Below are 22,938 nucleotides of genomic sequence, written 5' to 3' on the forward strand. Positions count from 1 at the left end.
TATCCTAATTAAAATGACCAGGTTTGTTGGATCCATTAATTCTGACATAAGCACGCATTGATTCTATAGCTAAAACAATGCTAATAATGAAGTAATTTTAAAACATTCAACATTAATAACCAAAATGAAACACCGTAGAAGATGGAGAATCTTATACAGTATGTTGTACATTCATTATAATAACATGTTGATCAAGATTATGAACAAGTTACAGGTACCAATAGTAAAGCTGTAAGAGTTCATCTGGAATGTTGTATTCATGCATTTAATAACAATTGAAGTGATGGCCTACCAAATATATGTGATTAATTAATTTATCACCAGATATTATATTTGGAAATATGATTTTGTTTATGGATGAATAATATTCCAATTTGTCACGGATTCTTTACCCCTAGTCATACATACAATCACGACAAATTATGCGATGGGAAATTAAAGATTTATGTCAGAGAAAATGATTGATTTTATGCGGTCTTTGAATTTCTTTAACAATCATTATATCTCGTGCAGATTGTTATCATAGAAAGATGCAAAATAAGGACAACATACTACTCCCTTAGCATTAAAAAAAAGGAAAAATTGTTGCTCCTCCGTCCCCTCGGGGCATTCACAGTTGGACGCCCTAAGCGAAGCCCCAAGCGACACCCTATACACCACCACGTCAGCATTTTATCCTCCTCCCATTCCACCTACAGTGGAGCGGAATATAGCCCACCATAAGCGACGCCCTAAGCATTTTATCTATTATTTGAATATTTAAATACTTCAAAATTTGGAAAAAAAAACTTCATTTCATTAAAATTAAAATATTACAATACGAAATAAAAAAACTACAAATTTTCAACGGCGGCGGTTGCGGTTCCAAACTTCTTCAATCATGTCGGTCATGAGCTGAGTATGGTCTTGTTGGTTGCGCATTGAGGCCTGTCGCTGTAGAACCTCACCGAAGCCCATCGGTAATCCTCGAGTGACAGGCGAGGTCGTCGTGCTGGAGCTAGATCCGGCTTCATCATCCACCCAATCGGTGACATGTCCACGTTCTTGTTCGACTATCATGTTATGCATGATGATGCACGCATACATGACGTCGGCGATGACTTCCTTGTATCAGAAATGCGCCGGACCTTTCACGATTGCCAACCGCGATTGGAGCACCCCAAAAGCCCGCTCCACATCCTTCCGCGCGGACTCCTGCTTTGCCGCAAACAAGACTCTCCTCTCACCAATTGGGCAACTGATCGTCTTCAAAAAAACAGACCACCTTGGGTATATGCCATCGGCCAAGTAGTACCCCATATGATGTCTGCGGCCGTTGGCAGTGAACTCGATGTTCGGGCCGCGACCCCTGCACTGATCGGCGAATAGGGTGGACGAGTTGAGGACATTGATGTCGTTGTTCGACCCGACTACACTGAAGTAGGCATGCCAGATCCAGAGGCGGTGGTCAGCGACGGCTTCCAAAATCATCGTAGGGTGGCTGCCCTTGTAGCCACTGGTAAATTGGTCTCTCCACCCCGTCGGGCAGTTCTTCCACTGCCAGTGCATACAGTCGATGCTCCCTAGCATCCCAGGTAAGCCGTGCACCGTCTCGTGCATCGTCCGTCGCATCGTCCGCACCATTGCGGATGCCCTAATCATAGTTGATCAGTCATTTTTTTTATTTCGGAAAGTTTCCTTATAGTTAAGTTATTTAGTTTTTCTTTTCTCTTTCTTACTTTACACTCTTTTACTTTATTTTTTCTACTTTATACACCTCCTATTCTATTCTCTCTCTTATTTTTTTATCCATTTATTTAACACACTCTATATCCTTTTTAAACTCTGTGCCGAAAAGTTTCGCCTTAACTATAAGGGAACGAAGGGAGTTTTATTTAAATAACAATTTTTGATTGACTTCTGATCAAGCTCGTAATTTATAACGGTAGCTAATTAAAATTATAATTGTTGTATATATTTTAATTGTCTCATATAATTAAAATTTTAATGAAGTTTATCATTTAAATTATACTTTTGGTTAACTTCTGGATATATTTACCATTATTCTATATTATGATGGTCAATTTTATATGATTATTGATTAATTGTTGAAGATATAATGATGCAAATTATAAAAGTCACAACAAATTTTATCAAAGTTTTGATTATATGGTATAATGGAGAAATGTATAAAATTTATGATTTAATTAGTTAATTTTATAAATTATAAGATTAATTAGAAGTTGACTAAAAGTTATTATTTACATGGCAATTCTCCTTTAAAAGAAAATGGAAATGGGGTTTATTAAAATAGAGAGAAAATATAGTTAAAGAATCATTTAATAAATAGGAATAAAAAAAGTTAATATTATTTATAATTTAAAAATCTCAAACCACCAAATAATGAGGAAATAGAATGTAAAACAACAACGATCAATTATAACAAGATGAAGAAGAAAAAAAGAAAAAAAACGACAGCAATGAACCACAAAGATGGCACGTAAAAGAGAAGACAACAAAAAATCTAAGAAAGAGAGAAACAAATCAAAAGCAAACCAGTAAAAGTAATGCAGCTAGCTGTTGGGATCGTGACCGATTAAAGAATTTTGACTGCGTCATTCATGTGACAGAACATTTAATTTGTGAAATTATATGAATACTCATACGATCGATCTATGTTCGGAGTAGATGATTGTGATATATTAATTCATTTTCTTTAAATTGATTCTCAGTGAGTGAGAAATACTCTCTTCGTCCATGAATAGATGACTCGTTTTCATTTTAGTTCGTCTGCAAATAAGAGTTCAAGTTCATTTTCATTATAAATGGTACTAGGACCCACATTCCCCTTATTTTTCATTTATAACTAATATGTACAAATGCGACTCATATTCCACTAACTTATTTTCACTCATTTTTGTTAACATTTTCAAAACTCGTGCCTATCTACAAGGAGGGGCTGAAGACTAAAGTTGTTCACAAAAATGGAGCTATAAATGAGATACGAGAAAATTCAAGAGATTAATTAATTATTACTATTGATTATCCCGCGTTGGTGATGAGAAGAATTTGATTCAATGAAAACTAAACTTAAAAGAGTTCATGTAAAATACTCTTTTTAATTTATTTCCTGGAGAACAATATAATGTTGGAAATTTGCCTTATTAGTCTTATGAAGTATTAGGAGCCTAAATAGTGAGCAATAAGACATAATCCATATTTTTGTCAGTGATGTCAACTTGAAAAGGAGTTAAATACATGTACACTCTTCCTACATTTAGGGATGTTAATTAGGCTAACCCATTTGGGTTTGGGCCAATCCACTCAAGTTGCTAGGGCTATTTAAATGCGGGCCATTCGGATTATGAATTTTCGGGTCATAAGTTTTCAACCTTAATCCTAACCCGCCGGATTTCAGGCTTAAAAACTTTCAGAAATAAATCATTGTAATCAAAATTTTCCTCTATAAAATAGTTTTAGATTTTAGATATTTTTTCTTCTTAGTTTTAGAATCATAAAATATTCAAATTTTCATAATTTCCTCAATAGAGAAGCCTTTTATCTCGATCAACTACAACATAAATAAAGATAAATCAAAATTAAATCAATCACTTTTAATTAAAGCTTGTGTTCGTGTCATTATTTTGACATTGTGCATAATTAATTTTTTATGAAAATTAAAATCATATCTAACATGAATTATTAATGATAGATATATTGAGATGTTGATGGGTTAACTTTAAACTTTGTTTTGATTGGCTTTGGTAGTAGGATAGTAATGACAGATGATGGAACGATGGAATAATGAGTCAGGTTGGAATTTGAAAATTGATAGTGTGAGATTGAGTGAAAAAGTGTAAAATGAAAGATTGAAGAAGAATAATGATTTTGCCGCCTGAAACTAAAAAAATACAAAAAACCCCTAAAACTTAATATTTTTTAATTAAAAGTCGCAACCCGTCGGGCCTACCCACAACCCGTTAGGGCCAACCTGTCTAACCCGCCAACTCATTCGGGCTAGCCCGTTTTATATTCGGGTCAAAAAATTACAATCCTACCCCGCTAATTTTATTGGACTATTCAGACTGACCCATAAATTTTGAGTTGAATTGACATCCCTGTCTGCAACTAAACAAATTGTCAATGTTCCTTTTGCGGCTTTGCCAACCTGTGTCACATAATACAAATAAATTAAATTGGGGTTTATGATACTCAGGGGTTTATTAATGAAATTGGTGAATTTACTATATGATCGCCTCAATCGAAAAATTTGTCTATCCAATTAGACATAAGTGAAGTAGTATTAATTTTCTAGCGAGATATTTAGTTCTTATTTGGGAATAGGGACTAGTAGTACTATTCTAAGGGGCTTTTCTTTGTTGGACAAAATAATAATGAGATATAATCTAGAATTGAATTGTGAGAATATTTTTATTAAAGAAGTGACTATGGCTAATATTATCACATAATTATTCATCTAAGATTAAGTTATGAAATTCAATCTCATGAATTAAATACAATATATATTTAATATTAAACTAAATACAACATATATTTAATTCTAAAATATAATTTTTCAAATTGAACAACCTTTTAGTAATAGTATTAAAAAAGTTCAAAACGTAACTTCAAATCCGATCTTGAATTTTCTATTGTAAATCAACGTTTATATCAGGATTCTGTCTTATCATCTAAATATTCATAAGTATTTTCAGAATGCTTTACTTTGGAAACATTCATTGAATCCTCATTACATATCAGTTATATTTCATCCATCAATATTTAATGCTACGGTAGTATTTTACTTATATTTTTTTAGTTATAAATATTTGTTAGAATCCATTTTATCCGAAGGGAAAAGAGAGACAAAAATGCAATTGTATTTAAATAAATAAACTAGTTCTACCTCGGTCCTTGAATAATAAAAATCTATAAAATAGCATAAGTTTTAATACATAATAAATATAGTAAAAAAAGAGAAAAAAAAATGAGTAAAATAAAAAAGATGAAAAGAAAAAATGAAAAAAACAAGTGTTAGTTAATTTTGAGATACACATCTAAAAATAGAAATTTTTTAATTTTTAAAAGAAAATCTAGAATGAAGATAATTTTTACTTTAAGGGATAGACGTAGCAAGTGTCAATTTTTGTTTCATGATTATCATTTTCAGGCTCAAATTTAATAAGAAGTTAAGCGTATGTTATCTTCTCATGTTTTTAGTTGAAATAATACTTTTAAATCTGAACGAGTGGGCATATTTAAATATACTCTTTCCGTTCCATAATAATTGTTACTCCTTTTCTTTTCAATCCGTCTCATAATAATTGGCACACTTCATTTTTATCATAATGGTAAGTAGATCTCACATTCCACTAACTCGTTTAACTTTCATTTTATTATAAAAAATATATAAAAAAGTGGGTCTCACATTCCACTTTACTACCCCCGCAGCGGCAGGCATGCCCTGCATCATCCCGCTCCCCATCATGGGCATCATCCCGCTCATCCCTGCAATCCCAGGCAACATCCCCAATCCCGGGCATCATCCAGCCCATCATACTAGGCATCACCCCGCTCGTCATCATGGCACTCATGCCCGCCATCCCGGTGGCCATCCAAGGGTACATATTGAAATACTCGGGCATCATCCCTGCCATCCCAGCCGCATTTCCCCCACCTCCAACGGGGAACGTTGGCGTTTGTGACTCGCTCGTGGCGGGAGAATCATTGTCGTGCTCCATTTATCTTCAATAGAAATAAGAGTAGAGAGAGAAAAACTCGTTAATACAAGTGGTGCAAATGAAATGATGTGCAACGAGCCGTATATATAGAGTTGAAAAAAATTTGAAAAACACGTTCTCCGGTCGCGTCAGCACAATAGCAGACGAGCGATCGGCTAACGCCCTGGACTCGCGGACGACCGCTCGTCCTATCCGTTCGTTCGTCGCCCGTTAGGCGGCTCCAGTAGTGGACGTCCCGACGCCCTAACCGCTAGTCCGTGCACTAGTCCTACCGGTTCCGCTATTGTGGATGCTTTAAAAAATATGCACTTTGGATTCAGCTCAGGTTTTGGTGTAAAATTGGTATGGTAAGAGACAGGTAGAGAGAAAAAGTAACAAAATTATTGTTAGCGGAGACTGAGTTCCACCTTATTAAAGAGAAAATACTTTCTAAAATTAAAAAATGCATATTCTTGTGAGATAGATTAAAAAAGGAAAGAGTGTACATTCTTGTAGGATGGAAGAAGTAGTATATAAAAAAATAGCTACTACCATATCACAAGATTCACAACACTATATACTTGGAAAAAAATATTTAATTTAAATAAACAATCCAAAATTGGACGCAAAAGCTATCCCTTCCCTTCTCTTATTTTTTTGCTAAAAACAAGCAGCTGGAATCAAAAAAATTCATGGTGTCTTGAGATTCGTTTAAATTAAGTGGAACAGTTTTATGTTTTTATGCATGATCATGATAATGGGAAGAAAGTATATAAGTATACTACAGTTGACTCTATCTGCTACACTACAGTTGACTCTATCTGCTACACTACAGTTGAATCATAATTCTTTGTTGTTCATGCTATTGAAGAGTGATCATTTTTCTTTATATCAAAATTTTCAAGACGTTTAATTCCTTTTAATTTATTTTATTTTCTATATTACTCTCTATTTTATTATTCTTTAATTTATTTTCTCACACTTAACTTACTATATTCCCATTCTTTAATTAGGTAATCATAGACACTAAATGATCACAAAATGAAGTGTTTAAAGTCGAAACCAAAAAGTGTTTAAAGTTTAATGCTGAGCTGGTGAGTTTATTTTAATGTCAAGGAGAAACGCATAATTGTTGCATTAAGTAATTAGGAGTATTATTACTAGACTAAATTTTTTCCTTATTATATTTGTGAATTTGAATTAATTTATTCAATGGTCGGTGCGAGTTGCTCCCCTTGTTCCTTGTTTTGTGAAATCTAGGGGCGTGCAAGATAATATAGTGGGAGTAATAAAAACAGATCTTTAATAAAAAACAATTCGTATAAATTAATTTAACGCGTAGTTATAAATTAAATAGATTTGACATTATTTCATCATATAGTACTTCCTAATATATTCTGTAAATTTTTTATCATCCAAAAGAAAACACTAAAATTAAAAGAAACAAAATATATATTGACTCACGAATGTCTTACCCCAAGCTACTTTTATTTCTTCGTCTAAAATGAATTTATGGGATTTTTTAAAAGGATTCGACTATGATTTTAATACCACAAATTAAAGAGTACGTGCTTGGTCTATATTTAGACTAATATTAAATGAGAGTTTTTGAACTATTTACGAATACCATTTTAAAAGGAAACATGACTATTTGTTAAAAATTAAAAGACACAAGTTGTTAGCCATCAATAGAAAAATATCGAGAAGTTGACTTCTCATATAAACTTTAAACATCTAGTATAATACTCCCTCCGTCCCCATTAGTCTCTCTCTTACTTTACCATTTCTCCACTTTAACTATTTATTCTATCTTATTTTACCATTTCTCCACTTTAACTATTTATTATCATTTTTATAAAACGAGTGCAGAAACGGAAGTGTAACTCCTAATGGGGAACGGAGGGAATATAATTTATTCTTAATTTAATACGAATTTATTAATTGTTTATTTCATGCCGTTGATAAAATATTTTAATAAATATTAATTAGTACTCCATTCGTCCCTACAAGAGTAAACTTTTAGTTGAGCATGAGTTTTAATGCACAATTGGTTAATTGCGAGAGAAATAAAAAAAATATAAAATATTATTAGTGGAGAATAAGTCATATCTCAATAGAAATAAAAAGTGCATACTTTTATTAAAAAATTAGTAAGCATAAAAACAAAATTTAGGATAAATAATTTATACTCCATAGGTATATTTTGTCATTTTATTGGTGTAAATCAGATTTATTGTGATATACTTCAATTGTTTTTATGCGCCTTTATGGATATAAGATTAGTACTCATATATTTGTAACAATATTGATAATTTTTTTTATTCTACATAATATCACTGCGGTTGTCTATAAAATTTTTTTCTAAATTTTGTGTATATTATTGTGATGAAATTTAATAATTTTAAATTTTTTTATGCATGTACCGAAAATTAATGTGAATTAGATAGAGTAGTAAGTTAATTATAACCAGGTTATTTGCATATAAATACATAAACTTTTAACATTTTCTGATTTTTTCCATAAATTTTTTTTTAAATGTAATTACATGAATTTTGAATTTTTCTGTATGTACTAACAGCGTTGAACTCAAAGATGAAAGAGGCTAAGGTAGTATATTTTGTTTATTTTTATATTTCATTTTAATTGGTTAATTTTCGTATTACGGGGAACAAAATTGCACTGCGCATTGCATAGACATGAAAACTACTAGTGGATAATAAAATGGTAATTCCTGACGTACAAAATTTCTCCTTAAATTAACTATTAATTAAATCATTAAATGTACGACTTTTTCTGAACTAAAAAACTTTTGGGCCAGTTCCATTATAAAATTGGGCTTTACCTGACCATTAAGTGCACTCTTTCAAAAATGGATGATAGCCAAAATTACCATTTTCCTCTTTAAATACACATTTTGCTCAAATCTCTTTTGTTCAAATTTTTTTATGTTTATCAATTATCCAAATTTCTACTGACCCAAGTTTTAGTGATCATTATTGGTGTTTTGTGTATTTTTATTTTATTTATAAATGTTTTGTGTTGTGGTGGTTTCAATTTTATATAATCAATGGTTTAGCCACATTATTGTTTTATTTGGCACAATTACTATATAGTACTCCATATTTCTTTTTATATATTATTATTATTTAAAACACTTTATGCATTCAAATATATAATCAAAAATTGTGTACTAACTAAAAAAGCCAACAATATCCACCCAAAAAGATGTTGAATTTATGCCGAACATTTCCATAAAAAAAAGAGTGAACTACAAAAATGGTCCCTGGACTATGGGTTTATCTCGCCCATAGTCCCTGGACTTTAAAAATATCGCCAGTAGTCCCTAGACTAAGGGTTTATCTCGAAATTGGTCCTTTTGACTTTTTTTGGTACGAAAATACCCTTTGATATTATTTTGGGGGGTTTGGGCAATTTGGTCTTTTTACACTTTTAACATTTTAAATCTGATATTATTTTAGTTATGTACTAACTTTGATATTATTTCAAATTTATCATCCTTTTTCCCTTTTGTCATCCTTCACTTTGTTTCTTTATTTCAATATTAGCTTTAATTTTACAAAATTTTAAATTTTAATTTTTAAATATCAATAAATTTTTTTAATTATAAAAATTATTAAATAGCAAAAATTAATAATTATAATCAATATTTGATAGTGTATAATACTATGTAATCAATAAGGTATGACAACGTCTTAGTTTTAATCAATATTTAATAGTAGTTTTAATCATAAATAGATTATATAACACAATTTATTCTGAAATAAATATGCATCTAATGTAAGACTAATATAATTTTCGTTTATTAATTTGAAAACAATCAAAATTTATTAGAAAATTTCAACAAAAATACTCCTATATAAAATTTTAAGTAGGATTCAACTTCATAATATTTAATCACAAGCAATTATAACAACCGAACGGAGGCTAAATAGAATAACTCTTATTTTTCCATCATGATTAATATTATTTTTCTGTACTTCTTCAATTCAATTGAATATTATATTAAATAACAAAAATTAATAGTTTTAATCAATATTTATAGTGTCCATGAATTAATAGTTTTCATTAAAAAAATTTATTGATATTTAAAAATCTAAATATTAAATTTAATTTTATAAAATTAAATCTAATATTGAAATAAAAAAAACAAATTCAGTGAAGGATAACAAAATGGAAGAAGAATGATAATTTTGAAATAATATCAAAGTTAGTACATAACTAAAATAATACTCCATCAGATTTAAAATGTTAAAAGTGTAAAAAGACCAAATTGCCTAAACCCCAAAATAATATCAAAGGGTATTTTCGTACCAAAAAAAGCCAAAAGGACCAATTTCGAGATAAATCCTTAGTCCAGGGACTACTGACGATATTTTTAAAGTCCAGGGACTATGGACGAGATAAACCCATAGTTCAGGGACCATTTTCGTAGTTCACTCTAAAAAAAAAGCTCAATTAAATACTAGCAATCAAGCAAGAGCTGGAAACTGTTGGTCATCTTCAAAAGAAGGTGGCGGCAAAATAACAACATTTCCAACGTTCGGAGAGGCATCGGGTTGGTTTCTAGAACCGTTGTCTTGTCTACGCCTTGGTGGTGGTTGCGGTAGCATAATCTTTTGGGCTTTAAAAGAAGATGAAGATGATGAAGACGAACGAATTGTCTTCTTCTGCTTGTCTCCAGAAGAGATCTGAATAACACAAGTATGCACAATAAATAAATGAAGGCATATATATAGTTGAGTTGATAAAAAAAAAATTGGATGAATAGGATATAATGTAATTAAACAGTACTAACAAAATTAGGTTCTTCTTCACTCTTCTTTGCAATGATATGCATAGAATTAAAGTCTTTGTCAAGTGCGACCCTCCGCTCTTCAGTTTTCATTGATTCCAGAACCTTCCTCTTCTCCCTAACAAGTTTCTCATACTGCTTCAGTGTCATTTTCTGTAATTTAACAAGAATTGATTAGTCTTAATTAATTAGTCACCATAGTAAAATAAAAGAAATACCTTTGCCTCCAATTCCCTTTCCAGTCTCCTTGCCTCCAATTCCTGTTTCCTTGCCTCCAATCCCTTTTTCCTTGCCTCCTCTTCAGGTGAATCTGATATCTCTATCTCCTTTGTACAAGTTTCATCCCTAAAAATATTTTTAATAAAATTAAAACTACATACTACTAAAACATGTACATAATATTTCACGAAAAGAGTAGTAAGTAATTACTTTGGTCCCTTTTTCGAATCAGAAGCGTTGCCATTCTCGGGTGAATTTTGATCAATCTGAGTCTCAATACCATTCTCAACCTCTCTCGGGAGATTGTTTGCATTACTGTTGTTTTGATAGCCGTTAGACCTCCCTCCAACCGTCTGCCACCCGGCTTTATCTTCTTCTACTCGTCTCCATTGGTAGTTGGAGCTTCTTTTCAGACCATTATTGGGTTTCCTGCCTTGCACGTATATGTTGTTTTGTCTTTGATTATTTACAATTGCTCCATTTATCTTCTTGTTTTGGCTATTGCTATCGCTTGGCTTTTCTGATTAGCATTAACATCAAATTCAAGATTCAAATTATCAAAACATTATAGAAAGTAAAATAATCTAAAAAACAGATCATAATCAAATAATATACCATGATCGAGAGAAGAAGACGGCAAGTGGTTGCTGTCCTTCCTTTTCTCCGCCTTTGCGATGATGGCGGCGGAGAGGCGGGCGAGTAAATCTTCGGCGTCGGTGTCATGGCCTTCTAAAAGAGAAAAGGCGTTCATTCCGCCTCCACGTCTCTAATGTGTATGTTAATATCTCTATATATAGACAATTACATGGAAAATTTACATATGAATAGCCTTTGTGACCACGCAAAAAATCTCCAATAAATATTTACTATTCCGCTATTAATTTACAAAGATTGTGTGATTTTTAAAAAATTTATATAATCCGCCTTTGTGACCACGCAAAATCTGGAATAAATTTTAACCACATTCTGCTATTAATTTACAAAGATTGTGTGATATTAAAAATATTATATAACCTGCCTTTGTGACCACGTAAATAATTTCCACTATTACGCATATATTCCTTCAATCCTTATTTTTACCCCATTTAAACTTTGTTACGTCCATTATTAAAAAAAATAATAATAAATAAAAGTTAGACTTAATTATGGCCCTCCATTTTTTTTATCTTGTGGTTAGGATTAATTTACCATTATTTAATTATTTTATTTAAAAAAACCTTGTTGAGGGGTATTTTAGGAAATCAATTTATTAACTCTCCTAAAATAAAATACGTGTTTCATCTCTCCCTCAAATCTTCGATCTCGGTTTTCTTCAATCTTCGTCGATCTCCATCGATTTTCATCGATCTTCTTCCTGTAATCTACTTAAATCTTCATTTATCTCCATCGCCGGACAATTTTGCTTCCTCAATTCACGATCGTTTTGCAATTTCATCAATCCACGATCTGCATCGCCGGACAATCGCGATCTTCATCAAATTCTCGATCGATTTGGAGGTGCGGAGGAGCGATTAGGAGAAGCGTTGTGGCGGAAACGGAGGCTTCATCAGATCAGCCGGAACGGTCCTCTTGCGGGTGATCTTCCGGTAGAGGACGACGGATACAAATATAAGCGCCAGCGCCGCCGCCGCGGCGAGCAGCGGCATGAGAAGGCGGTGGTGCGGCAACGGCAGCATTGTCGTGAATCTGGATACAATCGGATAGAAGCAAAAAAGAGTATATAGAGGTTGTCGACAGAGACTAGTGAGAGAAGAAAGATGGCATTGTGTTTTTCACAGAGAAGGGGGTGGTGAAGCAGCTCATATTTTGTCATTGAAGATTGTGAACGGATTGGTGCAATTGGAGTTCGCAGCTCATATTTGCGAACTGGATCTTCTACATAATGAACCAAATTATAAATATAATGAAGTAAAAAGTATTCAGTGCTTGTTAGGTTTGACATTGTAAACATGGATCAAACAAGTAAAGGGATCATGTCACATGGTTGTATGTTGTGTGTAGTAGGGTGATAAAGATTTTTAGTCATGTAATTTAGATTTATACCTTGGTTCCATCATCCTTTGGCTCATTATCTATATGCGATCTCACATTTGATCCATGTTGAACAACACATAGTGTATTCAAATCCTGATATTGATTTAGAAAATGATTCATTACAAGGACAAGCTATTTCATTGTTTGAGATGTATACTTCTGAAAATTCTGATTTTACCTTCTCCATTATATTAGCTTTTAAGTTTTCCATAAGACCTGCGTCAACACTGAAGTTTGATGACGATGTAACATCTGCCATTTGTACATGAAGACCCTGCCAGTAGTATTATATAAAAAATAGTTCATTCAGTAAGATAGTTACTTCATCATACTGAAATATTACTTCAAACAGAGTCTATAAAAGGCAAGGTAAAAAATAGTTCATTCAGTACGATAGTTACTTCATCATGCTGAAATATTACTTCAAACAGAGTTAATAAAAGACAAGGTAAAAGATAGTTCATTCAGTACGATAGTTACTTCATTATACTTAAATATTACTTCAAACAGAGTTAATAAATAGTGCATTCAGTACGATAGTTACTTCATCATACTGAAATATTACTTCAAACAGAGTTAATAAAAGCCAAGGTAAAAAATAGTTCATTCAGTACGATAGTTACTTCATCATACTGAAATATTACTTCAAACATAGTTAATAAAAGACAAGGTAAAAGATAGTTCATTCAGTACGATAGTTACTTCATTATACTTCAAAATATTACTTCAAACAGAGTTAATAAAAAAAACACAAACTTGTCCAATACAAGAAATCATCCAAAATTGACACACAAGCACATCTCAATCGGCTGAGCCGTGATTCTGGGCACCACCCATTTGTTAGGCGTGGGAACGGACTGCACAAATGTCCTCATCAGCATGTTACCATGACTCAACTACATCTCCCGAAACTCTTTATCTCGCTCCTCAAATTTGATTTCTCACCCAACTGTGAGTTAGAGGACCCCACTGTTTTCTTCACCTATATACAAGAAACACATAACAACAATTCAACATTTGAAACATAGTTTATGTTACATCATTAAAATAGTTCGGAACTTCATGATTTAGGTTCTTTAGTTCATTAAAGGTCTAAATGTACATACAAAATAGGTCAGTTTATATTACTTCATTCCATGAGGTTATTACTTCATCAAATAGCTGAATTGGTTCATTCAACTGTTATTTCTTCATAAAATATGCATACAACACAGTTACTTCATCCTCTGAATACTACTTCATCAAATAGGTTAGTTAGTTCATTCAATGTTATTTTCTAGCAAAATATGCATACAACACATTTAATAAAATTTATACGAACATCAGACGAACTTTCCTTTGCGATTTGATCTCCAAATTATGAAGTAATAAATCACATTAAGAAGATGCATATTAGTTTTTGCCACATATTTCAAATGATTCAAGCACCAAACTCATAGCCTCATCAAATGAAGTAGCCTTGTGAAATGAAGTAACATCCTCATGAAATGGACTAAATCGATTTACACAGCCACATTTTTTTATACCTTTTCTCCCAAATATCAAAAGTATTGTGAAGTAATCGATTTACATTACTTCAGTACGTGAGGTTATAACTTCATCAAATAGGTTAAGTTGTTCATACAGTACAGTTAACAAATTCATAAAACACAGCTAACTTCATTCTATGAATTTACTACTTCATAACAACTTATCACTTCATTTACCTTTTGGTGGAGGGATTTGACTTGCAATATTTGCTTCCGACCGACCAGTAGAGAAACTTTCCTCAGGATTTGCTTTCTCGACCAGTTGTGATTTGTCCATCGGCCTATGAGTATATTTGAAGCTTATGTTGACCTTCCTCGGCTCTACTTGATAAACTTATAAGACAAAAATCATAAACCAATTTACAAATAGATGAAGTAAATTAAACTTTTGAACTATGCAAAGCTTCAAAACAGTGTATTACCTGATGCAGTAGAGTTGAGTGTTTGAGTCATTTTTGAATCGTCATCGGATTTGAACTCGTTGGCTGTAGATGTTGAACTCGGCGACTCGAGATGCTGAATCGTTGGTACAATCGATTTCAACTGTCATGAAGATGTTGAATCGATTACTGATATGAAGTTGTTGAATCGATTTCAGTTGATGATGAATCGATTGGAGTGAGATGAATCGATTTGGAGATTTGGAGAAGAAGAAGTAGCGCAGGAGCAGAGGCGGGAATATGAAATGAGTAAAATTTTTAGGATGGGTTTAACCCTAAATTTTTTATCTCCAATGCGAAAGGACCTAAATACCCCCGCGTTGAAGTAAATTATTTATATAATGAACTACGAAAAATAACCCTTAATGATCTAATCTCATCCATCAAATTTAAGATCTAAGGGCCCAAATTTGGTCTCTAGTTCGGTCTTTAAGAGTGGATTTGTGAATAATGGGACTCTATAAATATAAGCGTAGAAAGGTAACCATTTTTTTCTTTCCTAAAACATATCCAAAATATTGAATTCCACATACTTTCACACACAATATCATTATACAATCATAGTGTCATATATCAATATTTTACATGTATAATATCAGTCGATGTCACGCACAATATCGGTTTCTTTCACATACAATAGTATGTTCGTGAATCATAGATCTAATGGATATGATTTGTTCTACAGACTCACTTTAAGAATAGTTCTAAAAAGACCATCATCCTATATACACACTTCTCAACAACTTTGTTGTATTCCTCATTAGGTCCAATTGGAGGCTATCTCATGATTTTATTGCTCATAATTGGTGAGTTCTTAAATTTGTGCTGCACTATTTAATTATTGACTACTAATATAAATTGATTTTCATAAGAGATTTGTATGTAGACAGTGATTAACTTCGTACAGCAAAATTTGCAGCTATTGTATTTAGGGGGATAACCATTCCAGCAAAAATCATTATCACCGTTGGACTTGTCACCTATTTTTTTACTGAAACAACAACCAGTAAAGACTTCTTACACACCTTTTGTCTCGATTGGTTTCTGTTATTGGAATATGTTTTCACTCTGTTTTGCAATATGTGTGGAAATGCAGGGTGGCTCCCCTATCCTATGTCCGTTGATGAGCTCCCCGTTCCTCAAACCCTTGTTGAAATCCCAGCAAGGGTACGTGTTGGCAAACGCATTACACTTTTTAATAGTGTTGTTCTTGGCTTGGAAGTAAGATTCAACGTGGGGTTTCTCTGTGCAATGGGGTTCCTAATCTACAAATTTCAAAGAAGACATTTGTTCGAGTACGGGGAAATAAAGAGCTTCCTACAGAGTGGCAACCATTTGTCCCCTATAAGGTACTCCTATTCAGATTTAAAGAAGATGACTAGAAATTTTCGAGAAAAACTAGGTGAAGGTGGTTTTGGTTCGGTTTACAAAGGAAAGCTTCAGAGTGGCCATTATGTAGCAGTCAAGCTATTGGGAAAAGCCACGATAAATGGTCAAAATTTCATCAATGAAATTGGAACAATTGGGAGGATCCATCATGTCAACGTTGTCCAACTTGTTGGATATTGTGCGGATAGATCCAAGCGCGGCCTCATTCTTGATTTCATGCCAAATGGTTCTCTCGACAAGTACATATTCAACCAAGAAAAAGCATCTTCATTGGATTGGGGTATCAAATTCAAGATTGCAATTGGTGTCGCTCGAGGGATTAAGTATTTGCATAGTGGTTGTGATATCAAGATCTTGCATTTTGATATCAAGCCTCACAATATACTTCTAGACGACCAGTTTGTCCCGAAGATCACCGATTTTGGACTAGCAAAGTTACACTCAGTAGACAAGGACACAGTGACGATGACGGCTACGGCTGCTAGAGGCACCATAGGCTATGTTGCTCCAGAACTCATCAATAGGTGCATTGGCCTAGTGTCTCACAAGGCCGATGTGTATAGTTTTGGGATGCTATTGATGGAGATGGTGGGCGTAAACAGAGAGTTGAGGGGAAACAAAGATGATTCAACCAAGTATTTCCCAGATTGGATATATGATTGCATTAACAAAGGCGAGGGGATTGGAATTGTTGAAGAAGAAGACAACAATGGTGATGATAAGAATGAGATCGGAAAGAGTGTTCTTAAAAAGATGACAATAGTTGGGTTGTGGTGCATACAAATGAATCCAGAAAATCGTCCATCAATGAACAAAGTGTTGGAGATGTTGGAAGGTGATGGTGAAGATTTGAAGATTCCAGAGCATCCATCTCACCTAGTGAACGAGGACAAGAGTCGGGCTGGTGATTCATCTGGTTCTGTATCACACTTGGATTATGACAATGGTAGTAACATTGAGATTAGTATAGCTTGAATATGCATTCTCCGTTGTGTTTTCTTGAAACGTTTTCAAGTGATTTTAACTCAAGGAAAAGCTCCCATATGAACAAAATGGAGCATGCTTTTTCAATTGCTTATAGTTTAGCATTTGTACCTTTTGGCTTCTAATCTCGTATGAGCACTTTGAGGTCGTAGTTGCCGTACTCCTCTTGCTGAACCTTCTGAATTTCTTGCGCTGAGGCCACGACAGAGGAGCCACATTCACGTACTAAAATTGTTTGGAGGGTTGGGATATCTCCAATATCACAGGGGATTTCCTCTAGCTCACTGCATTGGATTACACGCAGCACCCGGAGTTTAGGGAAGTTGGTCACGTTGGCTCTCCAACGCACTATATTCAAAGAACAGAGTCTCAGAAGTGAGTGGAATTCATCTCCTTCTGTCATCTCCCACTCTTCTTCCTCTGCCTCTCCGTCTCTTTCAAACATACAAGCCCTTATTTTGAGTACTTCCAGATTCGGTAGTGCACACAGAGTTCTCAAGAAACTCTGAGCTACTGCACATCCAATTAGCACTAACTTTCTAATATTACGTGGAAATCTGAGTTTGTGCAGAAAACGACAAGCATCTTCATTCCAGTTGGAATGGCATCTTAAAATATCGAGTTTGTGTAGATGGCTAAGATCAACTTCAACGTCCGGTGAATCTTTGAAATGGACTCCTAAGCTTATGATATTTGGGATGGTCTCAAAGAAACCATTCCTAATCATTGAAGGAGTTATCCACACAAAAAATATCTTATGCAGTTTCTTATGAACAAATCTAAACCTGAATTCTGCCCCAATTTCAGTTAACGTTATCAACTTGAGACGTCTTAATTCAGACATCTCCCATATCTCAGATGGAAAATCAAGTGTCACACTGTGCCTACAAATCAAGGTTTGCAGATTCCACAATCTTGATATTCCAATAGGTAAACCTGAAGTGCACGAGAAAGCTAAGTAGTGAAGGTTGACAAGTTGAAGTATTTATTCTGGGAACTCTTTGTATTTGATTCCCGTTACGTCTAGCACCCTAACCAATCTTAACATGGAAAACACAGGAGATGCAATTTTCTTCCCAGTGAATATAAAAGATCGAGCAAGTGACATCAATTGTGGTGAAGCACACACATCTTCTATTTCAGAAGACGAGTAAACACTTACATGGCGCATGCAAAACTTGACATTTAAAAACTTCTCCTCGTTAGCCTTCCTTATGCACAGATCCCTCCACAAATCATGGATTGAGTAACTCATTGGTTTCCCATTGTACTTTTGTCGTCTAACCAAAAGTAGATTGCTCTCCACCAGAGCTTTTAAGTAATTCTCAACCTCTTCCTCCAAACGCTTATCTCCATTGGATTTCACAAATCCCTCAGCTATCCACAAACTCATAAGTCTAGATCCCTTAATTTCAGAATCTTCTGTATAAGAAACACAGTTTCAAATGAATCGGCAAGTGATTATAACTCAAGGAAAGTATATTGGAGAAATGCTCATCCGATTCAACAATTGAAGCTTTTACATCCGTGTAAACATTCTCCCAAACATCTCTTGACCTTTAAACCTTCGACAATAGCCCTCCAATCACATGAATGGCAAGAGGAAGCCCAATGCAATCACTCCCAATCTTAGCTGCCACCGCTTGCAGTTCGTCAGGGCAATCCTCTTCTCCAAACACAATCCGGCAAAGTAGATCCCGACTCGCAGACTTGTTCAGCAACCGCACATGATGCAGACTCTTCGAGCCCGCAACATGTTCTGCAACATTAGACTCCCTAGTTGTGATCACAATCCTACTCCCGTTATTATTGTCCGGGAAATACATCCTTATCTCATCCCAAACTTTCGTGCTCCATATATCATCCAACACAATTATATATGTTCTCCCAAACAATCTCTTATGCAATATTTCTCTCAACTCATAATCTTCAATTCCAATCAGTTCATTGCTTTCCATTTCACCCCGGCCACAAAGAAGACTTAACATAATTTTCCGCTGTAGGGATCAGATTAGTCTAGATTCACTATTTACCGAGACCTCTTTGTTCTTGTACAAGAAAGCTCAGCCAAACTCTCACCCACGCGGCTGATTTACACAAGTAATATAAACTAAGATTACAACGAATCTAGTTCTAACTATTACAAGGTCTTGAAGCTGTCAACCCAGCTCCACTCGTACTCGCTTGCACCTGCACACTCAAGAACCAAGTTAGTAACACTAAGAAAGATCCTCTCGGATCTGAAACACTAGAACTCAACTAAGATCAGAGAGTAAAACAAGAGATCGAAGAATCTTGGCTCAGAACCCGTCACAACAACACTGATCTATTCTTCCAGAACTAGATCCAAGGGAGCACCAATGGATTGGATAGAGTCAACCCTCAGACCACCAATACCTCCACCAGATAAACCCCTCGCACCAGATCAAGTTCCACCGAACAAATCTCGATTCTCACAAACCCTAGTTCCACTCCAGTAACAAGCAATCGAAGAGATTGCTTCACACCAGCACTCACAAAAGATCTACCACTCAAAGAACCATGGAAGATCACCAAGAGATGGCCGGAAGATCATCGGAGAAGAAGGAAGTGGAGAGAGATAAGCTCTGAGTCGAAGAGTAGAGAGAGAGAAGATGAATAAATAATAACGGCTAACCACACCCATTCTCACTTAACACATACAACCCTACATCCAACGGCTTGGAAGGCATCATCCAAGTAGAGGGGCACGTGGCATCTGGTGTGAGGAGGTAAGTAATTGGGCTCAGCCCAATTAATAACATCCGGGCTTAACAAATAACACAGCCCAAATAAGAATCCATCCAAATATTCAACACCCGCATATTGGGAACTTGGGAAATCGCAGCCCACCCACGATAATCAAAGTGAGAAACAATACACGGATCGTCATAAAGTTTTCGAGCAAGGGTGGACTTACCGACACCACCCATACCAACGATGGGGATGATCTTCACCTTCCTCTCCATATTCGTGAGACGATCCTTCAGCTCCAACAGAATTGCATCAACTCCCACCAAATCACTCTTAGATCTCGAGGAAGAAGCACCCTTTTCCTCCACTTCCACGAGCTTCATAGATTCAAGTTGTTGAGTTGCTTGCTGCAAATCTGATGAAGTCATCCTCTTCTCAGCCATCAAAACCAGGACAGAGTCAAGCTCTTGAGTGACTTGCTGCAGATCTGGTGTGGAAAAGGTCAAGCTCTTGCTTTCTGTGTTTGAGAGCATTTGATGAACCATCTGTGACTCAATAATATCCTCTGCTTTATAAACTGTATCTATGATTTGTCTCTCCAAACATGCTATTTGGGAGTGTGAAGACTTTTCAAGAATCTACATCAGAGATTCAGCTTTTTGGAGTAGGGATTCAAGCTTTGGTTTGTTGTGATCAAAAGTCCAGTGGGTTTGCTCTGGATGAAGGATTTGTTGTAGGATGGTGATGAGGGATTGAAGATTGTATGCCATTTTTTTCTTTCAGATTTCTTGTAGCAAAAAAGATACTAGTTATCTTTACAGAAATGAGAGAAAAAAGACAGTTATCTCTTGAGCAGTGAGAGTAGAACAAAATCAATCTATCACTGATTCACTGCATAATTTGTAATCCACTCAAAATGGTCTAAAATATCTTTACTCAATTATTGCATGGCGTTAAGTGTGATATTACTTGTGTATGAAAATGGTCCATTGCCTGAATTTCAGTTTTGTCTTGTTTCAAGCCAAATTTGGTCCACTAAAAATAGTTTCATTGATGGATGACACATGTTTTAATTCAAGGCAAATTCGGTCTACCAAACGGACCCTAAAAGGAAAGGTAAGAAGAAAAAAGCAAGGATGGGTTTGAAATTATTATAGCTCATCTGTACCCGAAACATTCTTACAACTTATCACGAACTGCAAATACAAAACTGATATATTCCTTGAAGAAACCAAAGAATGGAATTAGAACCCAAGCCGACAATACAAGCCAAATGCAAGTGAATGAAATGATGTTTTTGTTTATAAATGAAATGACATCGTTTGGTCGTAAAACACCAACATTATATTCACATAGGTGATCGGATTGTTCACTGTTGAAAGCAACATAATTTGGTGTCATGGTGAAGCAAAATCATACGCTTTTTTGTCATCGAAAAATACAAACACAAAATACCAAAAAAAACAACTTCCTAGTACTAAATTTGCATCTATGTTTTGCAAAAGGGAAAAAAGTAGTACTCCCTCTGTCTGCCATTAGGAGTTTCATTTATGGGCGCCACGGGTTTTAAGAAATTTTGAGAAAAGTGGATGGAAAAAAGTTAGTGGAAGAGGTCTCACTTCTATATATTAGTTTTAAATGAAATGTGAGTGAAATGAGTTAGAGGAAGGTAAGACTTATTACCATTTATGGTAAAAGTGAACCTGGACTCCTATTCGCGAACGAACTAAAATGGAAAAACGGGACTCCTATTCGCGGACGGAGGGAGTAATACGAATCAATCCCAAAGTATAGAAACAAGCAGAGACCACATCCGATAAGAATAGAATCACGAGATGTTATTGCAAGCGACGTAAGAGCAGCAGCTGAAAAAGACGAACAATTTGCTATCAAATTAAGAGTACACTACAAAAGTACAATACCAAATCTAAATCTTACAAACATAAATATGCATACCTTCTATTGCAGTGCATATGTTCAGCTCGAGCCGTGAGCGATTCTTGCGCATTGCTGAAACTATCCGAGTTGCAGAAAATGATATACCATATACAGAAGACATACAGTTTAATAATCATAAGTGCAGAAGGAATATTAAGGACAAGATTGTGTGTATGAACTGATGGAGCATTCTTTTGATTGCTTGGAGTTTAGCATTTTTACTTTTTTGGCTTCTAATCATAAATAAAAAATTTGAGGTCATAGTTGTCATACTCCTCTTGCTGCACCTTCTGAATTTGTAGTGCTGAGGCCACGACAGAAGCGCCACATTCATCTAAGTAAATTTCTTGGAGAGTTGGGATATCTCCAATGTCACAGGGGATTTCCTCTAGCTCTTGGAGAGTTGGCTCTCCATCGCACTATATTTAAGGAATAGAGGCCCAGAAACTGCAGCGAGCGGAAATACATCTTTATCTCATCCCAAGCTCCAGTACTCCATATATCATCCAACACAATCATATATTTTCGCCCAAACAACCTCTTATGCCAGATTTCTCTCAACTTATTTTCTCCGCATCCAATCAGTTCGTTGCTAACCTTTTCATCTGGTCCACGAAGAAGACTCGACATAAATTCCCGCATATTGGGAATTTGCGAAATATCAGCCCACCCACGAAAATCAAAGTGAGAAACAGTATACGGATCGTCATAAAGTTTTCGAGCAAGGGTGGACTTAACCACACCACCCATACCAACGAGTGTATGATCTTCACCTTCCTCTCCATATTCGTGAGACGACCCTTCAACTCCAACAGATCTTCATCAACTCCCACTAGATCACTCTTAAATCTCGAGGAAGAAGCACTCTTTTCCTCCAATTCTTCCACGAGCTTCATAGATTCAAGTTGTTGAGTAGCTTGCTGCAAATCTGATGAAGTCATCGCTTTCTTTGAGAAGTTGAGTATGAGAAGTTGATAACAAAAAAAAAAGACAATGTTTTACAAACTAATTAATCTGTAACCACCATTGCTGACTATGAGAAGTTGAGAACAAAAAGACAATCTTTCAAAACTAATCTGTAACCACCACTGCTGACTATGAGAAGTTGAGAACAAAAAGACAATCTTTCAAAACTAATCTGTTATCTGTAACCACCACTGCTGACTCAATAATTTTCATGT

General features: G+C 34.8%; 3 protein-coding genes and 2 long non-coding RNA genes across 5 annotated transcripts; 1 reads left to right on the plus strand and 4 right to left on the minus strand.

Annotated features, from left to right (window-relative positions):
* Nucleotides 1-1,110: 1,110 nt before the first annotated feature.
* On the minus strand, nt 1,111-1,623 carry LOC125221207. The gene has a single exon (XM_048123332.1). It carries the CDS (start codon nt 1,621-1,623, stop codon nt 1,111-1,113), a length of 513 nt encoding a protein of 170 aa, XP_047979289.1.
* An 8,471-nt stretch (nt 1,624-10,094) lies between these two features.
* Nucleotides 10,095-11,482, minus strand: LOC125218571 (RGG repeats nuclear RNA binding protein A-like). Its single transcript, XM_048120258.1, has 5 exons — nt 11,347-11,482; nt 10,942-11,251; nt 10,731-10,857; nt 10,516-10,665; nt 10,095-10,408 (listed from the first exon to the last, which is right to left on the minus strand). Exons 1-5 carry the CDS (start codon nt 11,480-11,482, stop codon nt 10,190-10,192), a joined length of 942 nt encoding a protein of 313 aa, XP_047976215.1. The 3' UTR covers nt 10,095-10,189.
* A 2,039-nt stretch (nt 11,483-13,521) lies between these two features.
* LOC125218786 lies at nt 13,522-14,919 on the minus strand. Its single transcript, XR_007176027.1, has 3 exons — nt 14,717-14,919; nt 14,472-14,627; nt 13,522-13,747 (listed from the first exon to the last, which is right to left on the minus strand). It is a non-coding gene; the product is annotated as an uncharacterized LOC125218786 (long non-coding RNA).
* Nucleotides 14,920-15,637: 718 nt separating this feature from the next.
* LOC125185190 (rust resistance kinase Lr10-like) lies at nt 15,638-17,098 on the plus strand. Its single transcript, XM_048081689.1, has one exon. The coding sequence runs from the start codon at nt 15,815-15,817 to the stop codon at nt 17,096-17,098; it is 1,284 nt and encodes a 427-aa protein (XP_047937646.1). The 5' UTR covers nt 15,638-15,814.
* A 1,070-nt stretch (nt 17,099-18,168) lies between these two features.
* LOC125185191 lies at nt 18,169-22,734 on the minus strand. Its single transcript, XR_007170080.1, has 2 exons — nt 21,776-22,734; nt 18,169-21,684 (listed from the first exon to the last, which is right to left on the minus strand). It is a non-coding gene; the product is annotated as an uncharacterized LOC125185191 (long non-coding RNA).
* Nucleotides 22,735-22,938: the final 204 nt, after the last annotated feature.

This window comes from Salvia hispanica, chromosome 4, assembly GCF_023119035.1.
Source record: "Salvia hispanica cultivar TCC Black 2014 chromosome 4, UniMelb_Shisp_WGS_1.0, whole genome shotgun sequence".
Lineage (NCBI taxonomy): Eukaryota > Viridiplantae > Streptophyta > Magnoliopsida > Lamiales > Lamiaceae > Salvia > Salvia hispanica.

Bases quoted from the DNA above. Each gene is read 5' to 3' on its own strand.
- LOC125221207 (XM_048123332.1), bottom strand. From the start codon at position 1,623: ATGGTGCGGACGATGCGACGGACGATGCACGAGACGGTGCACGGCTTA.
- LOC125218571 (XM_048120258.1), bottom strand. From the start codon at position 11,482: ATGAACGCCTTTTCTCTTTTAGAAGGCCATGACACCGACGCCGAAGAT. The intron at 11,252-11,346 runs GTATATTATTTG...AATGCTAATCAG, and splicing joins GTCTTCTTCTCTCGATCATG to AAAAGCCAAGCGATAGCAAT. The intron at 10,409-10,515 runs GTTAGTACTGTT...TGTGTTATTCAG, and splicing joins GTGAAGAAGAACCTAATTTT to ATCTCTTCTGGAGACAAGCA.
- LOC125185190 (XM_048081689.1), top strand. From the start codon at position 15,815: ATGTGTGGAAATGCAGGGTGGCTCCCCTATCCTATGTCCGTTGATGAG.